We start from the raw sequence: 10,445 nt of genomic DNA on the forward strand, positions 1-10,445 counted from the left end.
TTCTTTTCTCTCCTCCCTCTTCTCTCTCTCCTTCCCCGCGCGCTCGGCACTCCTACACCTCTCTCCTCCCGTCACGAACGCCGGCCGGCCCCACCCCTTCCTCCTCCCCGCACGCGCTGAGCTGCCCGGCCCGAACCCCTGCTCGCCTGGCCGCCCCCGCGCGCCGCGCCACGGCCACCCGCGCGTGCACGGCCGAGCCACGCCGCCACCCGCGCGCTGCAGAGCAGCCCCGCCACCGCTCGGCCGCACGCGACGCGCGCCGCAGCCGCCTCCTGCCCCGTGCACGCACACACCGCCGCGAGCCGCGCGCCGCGACACGACCCGCCCGCGCGCACAGCCGTGCCACGCCGAGCCTACCCGCGCTCCACGCCCGGCCCGGCTCACCCTCGCCTTCCCCGCACACGCTCGCCGCCGCCTCGCCTGTCCAGCCCGCGCGCGCCTCGCCCCGCCCGCGCGACCACGCGTGCGCACGCGCCACACTGCAGCAACCCGAGCTGTGTGCACGCGCACACCGCCGGTCCCGCTCGCCCTGCTCCACCGTGCCCCGCTTCGGCGCACACGCACACGCAACGCCACGCCGCCCTGCCCCGCTCGCCCACTGCCGCCGTTGACGACGCACAGCACCACCTGCACCGGGTCGCCGCCTGCCCGACACTTCACATCCCGCCTCGCCGCCCGCGCCATCGCCCTGTGCGCGTACGACGCCGGCAACCTTGGCACAGCGCCGCCGTTGACGCCCGCCACTGCCTTGCCCCACCTCCACCGCCATACTCCCTCTATAAAAGGGGCTCGGCGCCGCCCCTGAACCTTGCATCTCCGGCCGCCACCACCCTTTGCTTCCCTAGCGCCGCCAACAGGGCCGCCTAGCGCCGCCGCCGCTGGTCATCGCGGAGCCGCCCCCTCGCTCCTTCGCAGCCCGAGCTAAGGTGGGTAATCAAACCCCCACACCACCCTCTCCCTTTTCCCCCACCGACACCCGCCTCTGGCCGCCCCTACCGCGCCGCCCACGGCCGCCGCCGACCCACCACGGCCATGGCCGCCACACTCCTCCCCGCGGGCCCTCTCCTCTGAAATTGAGGAGGGGAATCGAACCCCAGCGTCGCCCTCCCCCTTTCCCCCTCTACTCCGGCCGTTCCCGAGGGCCAGGGCCGCCGGCCAGGCGCCGCCGCCGCCCCTGTTATCCCTCCCCTGTTCTGCGTCGAGGGGAGGATGGGGAAAAGCGGTTTTGCTTTGAGCCCCTCCCCTTTTCCTCTAATCAGTAAAGAAACCCCATCCTTTTAAACCTTTTACAATTAAAACCCCCCTTTGTTATATTCCCAAAACAAGCCCCCACCATATAAACTTAATTACAAATAAAACCCTGACTCTTTTAGATTAACCCAAGAAACTTCTAAAATGCAAACCAAGCCCCTGCCTTCATAAAATTAATTACAATTAGGTCCCTAGACCCCTGTTTAGGCCCTAGACACTCCTTTGACCTATCATTTTATGCGCCTAACGACCTCGGATCTACCCAAAACTTTACCACGTCTCTCTTAATATAGTTTTGACCATGCCATTAGAAGCACACCCAAAAATATAACTCCATGCCCTATATTTTATGTGTCCCCGTTTCGAGCTCGACGACAAATCTTTGTTTTCGGTGTTTTGATTGTGTGCTTGTTTGTGTACGCTGTAGACCACGGAGTGAACGAAGCAGAACCTGCTAGCGAGCAGTACTGTGAGCAGGTGAACGAGGACCCGTTCCGCGACCCCGAGCCCGAAGGACAGGACCTCCCCGAAGGCTTCGAAGACGGCAAGTTCAATCCCATCCTTTGATGCATGTTTCTGTCCTAGTTTTTATAAACATAACCCAATGGCCTGTTTTATAAAATTGCATATGTTTTGCTTGCATGAAAACACGGTTGGATAGCCACCCCTTGAGTTGTGATAACCATTCCTTGACCACCTAGATTAATGTCTGATTTTGCTTGGACATTAATCGACACTAGAACGCTTAGGACTTTACTCATAATATGATTTATTTGATAAAGAAAATGTGTGTGTGTGGGAGGGGATAAAATGTGGATTTTCGAAAGATGAGTATGGACGGGATGGACGGCATTTCTGTGTGAATTGCCGATTGGTGTGCTTATGCCTGTGTGGCAGGGCAAAGAAGGGAGATATCCATCTTGTCACAACTAAGGACCGAGTTGATGTGTCATCTCACCTAACTCCACTATCGTGCAAACCACTCGACCGTTGAATGGGCAACGGCGTAGCATAAATCCCACTAGTTGGTGTGATAGCCATCAGGAGAGCTGAGAGCAACGGGTGACTAAGGAAAAGGGATAAGCCCCGAGTGACTTATGCCCAGTTATACCTAAGTGAACGGTCGATGACCCCTTGGTGCATCCCGTGATGGCTAGTCAGGCTTAGCTATGGTGGGTAATGGCTATGTTGGGATCTACACCGACACGACGGTGTTCGAGTTGTGGTATCCTACTTGTGGGTAAAGTTGCACACCTTTGCAGAGTTAAGAATCTATTCGAATAGTCCGTGCCCACGGTATTGGGCGAGTTACGGTGTGGTCACATAACTAGTGTTTCTTGGGATGGGCTGGTGTGAGTGTTTTGGAATTGTGTCCGGCAGTTGTGCCGTGTGCTACGACGGACGGGGAGTCCGGTAGCAGTTTTAAAACCTGAACTCCGTGTTAATGCAAAAACTGATTTCTAAAAGGTTTTCTGTAAAATAAACCCCTGCATAAAATGTCGTTTTTCTGCAAATTAAACCGTAACCTTATCCTTGATTTGCCTATGCATATTATTCTATTATAACCCCCTCCGTGGGTGTGGTTGGACTTGCTGAGTACGTTTGTACTCACCCCACTTTTACTTTTTACAGAAGAAGACCCAGACTTCGTACCAGACGACGCCGAGTAGGGTTATCGTTCTACACCCAACCTTGCCTGTGGAACCGGCCCTGTCGAGATGCCTCCGCTGTCGCAGTACTCTGAGCCCGTGATAGACCCCATGTGGTTTGCGGTCTGGTGTTACGTCGTAGCTTGGTTAATTATTATTATCATCTGTATCGAGTGTCCTCCAAGGTTTGTACGGTTTTGAACCATCTGATGTAATAAATGTGGCATCAGCCTCCTGGGACTGGTGCTTTGTATCACATTTAAGTTCTCTCTTACGAGGGGACGCTTCACTATTCGAATAGATTTTAACTCTGCAGAGGTGTGCAACTTTACCCACAAGCGGGGTACCACAGCTCGATCACCGTAGTGTCGGTGCAGATCCCAACAAAGCCATTACCCACCTTAGCTAGACCTGACTAGCCATCACGGGATCCACCAAGGGGTCATTGACCTATCACAGAGGTTTTAACCGGGGCATAAGTCACATAGAGCTAATCTCTTCTCCTTGATCACCCGTTGCTCTCCGCTCTCCTGATGGCTATCAGACTAACTAGTGGGGTTTATGCTAAGCCGTTGCCCATACAACGGTCGAGTGGTTTGCACGATACTGGAGTTAGGTGAGATGACACACCAACTCGGTCCTTAATTGTGACAAGATGGATATCTCCCTTCCTTGCTCAACCACACAGGCACTAGCACACCATTTGGCAAATCACACAGAAATGCCATCCATCCTGTCTAAACTTATCTTTCGAAAATTTCACATTTTTCCCTTCCCACACACTCACACATTTTCCTTTTATAAAATAAGTTGTATTGTGTTTAAGGTCCTAAGCGTTCTAGCAGCGATTAACGTCCAAACAAATCACATTCAGACATAAATCTAGGTAGTCAAGGAATGGTTATAACAAATAAAGGGGTGGCTATCCAACCATGTTTTCAGCAGGCAAAACATATGCAGTTTTATAAAACAGGCTAATAGGTTGTGTTTATAAAAATTAGGACAAAACATGCATCAAAGGGCGGGATTGAACTTGCCGTCTTCAAAGCCTTCCGGGAAGTCCTGATCGAGGTACTGTCCTTCGGGTTCGGGGTCGCGGAACTGGTCCTCATTCGCTTACTCGCAGTACTACTCGTCGACGGGCTCTCCCTCGTTCACACCGTGATCTACGACGCATACAAACAAACACACAATAAAAAAAAGAAATAAAAGCTTTATCGTTGAGCTCGAATCGGAAACAATTAGGATATGGAGATAGGAGAAATGTTTTTGGGCGATTTCCTAATGGCATGGCCAAAACTATGTTAGAAATGGCGTGGTAAAGTTTCGGGTTGATCGGAGATCGTTTGACGCATGGAATGATAGGCTGGAGAGGGATTTTGGGTTAAATAAGGATCCAGGGGCTCATTTGTAAATTGTCTGAAATAGTAAAGGACTTAGTTGTAATTTCTATAAATATTTGGGGCATACTAAAAGGTGTGGGGGTTTATTTAGAATTAAGTTTATATGGTGGAAGGGTTTATTTTGAAAAATAATAAGAGATAGGGTTTATTTTGCAAAAAGCTAAAGAGTGGGAGGGTTCTTAATTGAATAGAAACAAAGGCAGGGGGTATGGGTAAAATGGCATGTCCTCTTCTTCCCCCTCGCTGAGAAACAGGGGAGGGGGCGGCGCATTGCCGGCGACGCCTGGCCGGTGGCCCTGGGCCACGGTGGCGGCCTCGAAGTGGGGGAAAATCTTGCGGGGCCCGAGAGGGTTTGTTTCCCCCACTCGATTCGAGCGGAGACGGCCCGTGGTGGCGTGGCCACGGTGGTCAGTGGATATGGCCGGAGATGGACGCGGAGGCGGCGTTGTGGGCTCGGGGAAGGGACTCGAGGTGGGCGAAGGGGTTGTGGGGGTCGAGGAGGCTCTATCCTTGCCCTCACCTTGGGCGGAGACGTCTCGGGAGCTTGGCATGGCGGCGCTGCGTGGCTTGGGCGAAGGCTAGAGGCGGCGGTGGAGGTTGTGAAGATGCTGGGCGACGAGGTGGCCTATTTGTAGGCGCGGCGAGGCGGCGGAGGGGAGGGGCCGCGTTGGTGGCAGTCCAGCGAGCTCGGCGGGGCGCTTTAATGGCGTTTTAGCCGCTACCGCGGTGTCGTGGAGCAGCGGCACGGGCGGCGAGGCGGCCACAGGACGACGGGACGTCTCGGGCAGGCACGAGCGGCGCGGCGAGCACCCGAGGCGCACAGGGACGCGTGTGGGCGGGGAGCAGAGCACGCGTGGCGAGTCTCCCGGGCACGCGGCGCGCGTGGAGCAGGCGCTGTGCGTGCGGGGCGGCTCGGCGGACGGCGTGGCGAGGCGGCTAGGCGACGAGACGAGTCGGCGAGCGGCGCGGCGAGCGGCGCGTCCGCGTGGTGCGCGTGGACGCGCGCGCGTGGAGCGCGTGACATGCGCGGGTGATGCGTGAGCAGGCGGCCGGGCGTGGCGTCGTGCGCGACTCGGTGCGCCGGGGCGCGGCGAGCGCGTGTGCGCGCAGCGGGGCAGGGGAGGCAGTGGCGGTGCTTGGCGTGGTGGGGTGCGCGAGCCAGGGGGGCGTGCGCGTGCGCGTGGGCGGCGCCGAGGCAGGTGCACGCGCGGGCGTGGCCGGGGCGGTGCGGCGAGCGGGCTGCCCTGCAGCGCACGGGGAAGGAGAGAGGGAAGGAAGGAGAGGGGAAGGAGGAAAAGAAAATGGAAAAAGGAAAAAGAAAAAGGAAAAAAGGAAAAAGAAAAAGAAAAGGAGAGAGAGAAAGGGGGATAGATGGTGAAAATCACGGCGGTGATCGCGACGGGCGGTCGCGCGTGGGCGACAGGCAGCCGAGCGGCGCGGGATGGGACGGCGGCAAGGAAAAAGAGGGAGGGGTACGGTCGGCGAGAAGAGAAGAAAAGATGGAACGATGATTGGGACGGCGAAAATTTTCTGATTAGGGTTAAATGAGCTCAACGATGAAAAAGTTTTGAAAAGAAATATTTTAACACGTGATTTAATTTGGTGGATTTTTGGGATGTCACAGGTATTACGCTCTGCCGGCCCGAACCACTCTAACCCTTCTGTGTTCATCGTGTTCTTGCATCTAGATCGGACTAATCCTAACTACCCCCGAGTTCATTCTCCCTCAGAGCTTAGGCAGGTGCATTCTACCACCCAGCTGTGTTTACCACCGACAAAACTAAACTAAACAGGAGGATGAAAATGGTGGAGACGGATGAAAGTCAACGGCTAGATTAATAATGGATTAATCGACCAATCACGCACGCGCTTAGACCTGGCCACCTCCTTGGCCGTCGCCATCGTGCGCCCCGTCCCCCACACTGATGAGCGGGGCCCGCTCCGGCCCGCCCCTCTGCTCCTTTCCCTCCGTCGCCGTCGTCGTGCCAGCACCGCCACTGCTACTGCTACTGCAGCTGCTGCCGTGATTCTCCCCAACCACGGCATCCGTGTCGCCTCCGGTGGCGCTGGTGGCGTCGTCGTCGCTGGGAATCATCAGGCCGGCCTCCAGCTTCTCCAGCTCGTTGTCGTTGCCGCCGCTGCTCTCGCTGACCGGCACGTAGCCGCTGCTGTTCTTGCAGCCGGCGGCGGCGGCATTGCTGTTGGTAGTAGTGCCGCCTGTGGCGATAGTGGCGATCACAGTGGTAACATCACTAGCCGGGGTGGTGGCGTTGCACTCGCTGCTGTGGTTGTTGCTGGTGCTGGCTTTGGTCAGCTCCTTGGCGCGCGACACCTCCACGTCCCAGTCGGTGCCCGCCACCGCGCGCGCCATCCAGACGGCGCAGGCGGCCTGCGCCGCCAGGAGGCCCAGCCACAGCCCGGCGAACCCCAGCCGAGCGCCGAACGCCAGCGCCACGCCCACCGGCATGCCCACCAGGTAGAAGGAGGCCAGGTTGATGCGCGCGCCGCTGGCCGGCCGGGCGCTGCCGCGGAGGACGCCGCAGCCGGCCGTCTGCGGGCAGTTGCCGAGCTCGCAGAGCCCCGCGATGGGGAGCGCCACGGCCGTCAGCCGGAGGATGTCCGCGTCCGACGTGAACATGCGGCCCCAGTGGTTGCGCACGGACACCATGAAGGTGGCGGCCGCCAGGCCCACGGCGACGCCGATGGAGAGCGCGGCGCCGGCGGCGCGCTGAGCGCCCCCGGGGCGGCCCGCGCCGAGCTGGTGGCTGACGCGCGTGGACGCGCCCTGGCCCAGCGAGGAGGGGAACACGTAGACGAGCGACGTGGCCTGGATGAGGATGCCCATGGACGCCACGGTGGCGCGCGGGTTGGCCAGGAGCCCGGACAGCACGATCATGAGCTCGTACCACCACCACTCGAGGCAGACCGCCGTGGCGGTGGGGACCGCCAGGCGGAGCAGCGCCGGCCAGCCGCGGAGGCAGTCGGAGGTGGGGCCCACCCACGAGTCCCTGTGCGCGCCCGAGATGGCGAGGAAGCAGAGGAGCGCGAGGAGCAGGTTGAGGTCGGTGAGCGCGACGGCGAGCGCCACCCCGGCGACGCCCATGCCGAGGTGCTCCACGAAGAGGTAGTTGATGGGCCCGTGCAGCAGCACGGAGAAGAGGGAGCACGCCGTGATGGGAAGCGTCAGGTTCTGCGACCGGAGGTAGACGCGCAGCGGGTGCAGCACGGCCAGCACGGCGAGGTCCGCCGACGCGTACGCGGCGAACGTCTGCGCGGCGTCCGCGACGCCCTCGTCCTGTCCCAGCAGCTTGAGTATGTACCCCGTGGAGGTGACCCACAGGAGGGAGATGGGCAGCGCGACGGCGAGCAGCAGCAGCACGGTGCGGTGCAGCGCGAGCGCGAGCAGCTTGCCGCGGCGCGCGCCGAAGGCCTGGCCGCAGATGGGCTCCATGCCGAGCGCGAGGCCCGAGAGCACGGAGTAGCCGGTGATGTTGGCGAAGCCGAGCGCCAGCGACCCGCCGGCGAGCGCGAGCTCGCCCAGCCGCCCCAGGAAGAGCATGGAGATGAGCGCCCGCGAGTACATGACGAGCCCCGTCACCGCCGTCGGCACCGACACCCGGCCGATCGCCCGCGCCTCGCCGGCCACCTGCAGGTGCCATCCATCCAGCAAAGGTAAGAACTAGTAGTAGCACAAACACGTACGCCTCCAGCCGAGGCGATCGACGAGCTGCCATTTTCCAACTGCTCGCGCTTTCCTTTTCCTTGCCGTTACTATTACCGCGACATGCCAGTACCAGCTAGTAGCGAGTAGCAGTAAACTACTAGACATTAGTAGGCAACAAGCGGCAGCTAGGTGATGACGACTCGCGCACTGTACGTAGGCGTGGCCGTGCCGTGCCGTGCTGTGCTGTGCGCGCCCCACTAACCGGCCGGCCGGCCTATCTTCGCGGTCGCGGCCGCTAGCTTGTTAGCAGGGAAGAAGAATGCGCGCGGGCGGCGACACGTGTGCGGGCGCGTATACCTTGGAGAGCTGCAGCGCATGGCCGCCGGCGTCGTCGCCGTCGACGGGGCGGAGGAGCTGGTGCGCGGAGGCCATGAAGGAGCCGAGCGGCGGCAAAGGCGCCGGCGCCGGCGGCAAGGCGGTGTCGCTCCCGGCGGCGTTGCACATGACGGCGGCGGTGGACCGATGATCCGGGGCGGGGGGCTATAAAGCTCGATCGCGCGCGCGCGTGCCGCCTCTCCCTCCCTCGTTCCCGCTGTTGGAGGTAGAAGATACAGGCAGGGAGGGGCGCTGTCCTCTGGCGATTGGTGGCCGGCCGGCGCGAGCTGCAAGTACGTTTTGACTAGCTTGCTTGCTCGCGAGCCTTTTAGCAGTAGTAATCTCTCTCTCTCTCTCTCTGATCTCTGTGTGGCTGCTGGCGTGCTCGGCCTTTTGGTCTCCTCCAGAGGAGGTGCGGCGGTCAGTGGAGGGCGATCAGGATTCAGGGGCTCTGCTGGTTGGCTTGTGTTTGGGTCGCCTTGGAGTGTGGCTTGGCCATATATATACGCGGGGGCGCACGGGCGTGGGGGCACGGGCGGCCGGCCGCCGGCACGCCCGCCCGCCCGCGCCAGGCAGAGGCGCACTACCCGTCTGTTTGGTTGGGGGAGCGGGGCGAGTCAGATCGGAGCGGACCCGTCCCCGTGATTATTTGGATGAAAAAATAGAGGGTTGAGTTGGCTCCAAAAGAAAATATTTCCTCCAGATGCGGGTGCACCCCGTCCCTCAAAAATTGGCGGATGGAGCGAACCCGCTCCCGTCCGTGGCTCCCTCTGTCACCGACCGTTGCCGATAGCAGTGCCGCCCGCCGCCTCCAGTCGCGCCGCCCGCCGCCGACCTCGCCTACCGTCTTCACCGACTATTATGCTCTTGAACTGACCGGAGCTTCGTCGTGCGCCTGCGGCAGGGGACGAAATCTCGGACATCGAGTTCGATGGCCGCGGCGAGTACTTGGCCGCCGGCGACCACGGCAGGCGCGTGATCCTCTTCCGGAGGGCCGGCAAAGACGCGGCGCGGCCTCGCGCCGAGCTGGAGCGCACGGACCACGCCGGCGCGCCGCCGCCGAGGTACAACTTCGCGACGGAGTTCCAGAGGCGGCGGCGGCCTCGGCGCGCGCGAATCCGCCGCGGCCGGCAGCGGAGCGCGCGGATCCGCCAGCTGGGGCGGCGGCGTGCGCGGATCCGGCCAGCGGGTCAGCAGCGGTGACGGCGGGCGGTGTAGGGCGCGGCGGCAGGGGCTGGCGAGCGGCGTCAGCGCGCGGGCCGGAGGAGGAGGTGGCATGGGGCGCGGCGGCGGGGCCGGTGGGCGGCGCGCAGGTGCGGCCGGCTGGCGGGCTTCCCTGTGACGACGACGGCGAAGAAGAAAGGAGCATGACGATGACATGTGGGGCCCACGAAACGGTGTAGCAACGCTGTGAAGTCTGTCTCCATCCCTCCCATCCAATCCCTCCATCCAAACGTAAAAATGAGTTGGAGCCAATCCAATTCAACTTTTCCAACCAAACATGAGAAGGGTTGGAGCCAACCCCAAAATAAGAGTCGGAGCCAACTCAACCCTCAACCAAACAGACGGTACATGTCTGCCGTTGGGGGATCGAAGAAGAAGGGAGGGGGAGGAAAGGAAAGCTGGGTGCGCGCGGCCTCGTCGACGGAACCGGTCGCGCCTGGGCATCGGCATCTATGCGCGCGCTTGGCCCAGCACCGGGGGAATAGGGGTGGGCAAAATATAACCGAAACCGATTAACCGAACCGAACCGAACCGCTTTAACCGCAAAAGTCGGTTAATTCGGTTAACGGTTAATTTTGCGGTTAAAATTTTTGAGATATTCTTTAACCGCATATTATTTCGGTTTTGATGTGCCACTAACCGATTTAACCGAATTAACCGATTTAGCAAGTTGAGTGTAATATATATTTATCTTATGTCTTAAATATATGTATAATCATGTGAGATATCAAGAATTTTTTGTTTTCATAATTAAGATATCTAAGTGAGGCTATATTAATTGTTTTTCTAGCTTTCTAAGCTTATTTTAGTGGCCAATAGCTTGTAGTTGATGTCATAATTTCATTCTAATTTGCTTGTTATTTATGTATTGTATACATT

The 10,445-nt window shown here is 59.5% G+C and overlaps 1 protein-coding gene across 1 annotated transcript; it reads right to left on the bottom strand.

Annotated features, from left to right (window-relative positions):
• Positions 1-5,930: 5,930 nt before the first annotated feature.
• On the bottom strand, positions 5,931-8,835 carry LOC120692705 (protein DETOXIFICATION 48-like). Its single transcript, XM_039976079.1, has 2 exons — positions 8,325-8,835; positions 5,931-7,949 (listed from the first exon to the last, which is right to left on the bottom strand). Exons 1-2 carry the CDS (start codon positions 8,469-8,471, stop codon positions 6,174-6,176), a joined length of 1,923 nt encoding a protein of 640 aa, XP_039832013.1. The 5' UTR covers positions 8,472-8,835; the 3' UTR covers positions 5,931-6,173.
• Positions 8,836-10,445: the final 1,610 nt, after the last annotated feature.

The sequence above is a fragment of the Panicum virgatum genome, chromosome 9N (genome assembly GCF_016808335.1).
Source record: "Panicum virgatum strain AP13 chromosome 9N, P.virgatum_v5, whole genome shotgun sequence".
NCBI lineage: Eukaryota > Viridiplantae > Streptophyta > Magnoliopsida > Poales > Poaceae > Panicum > Panicum virgatum.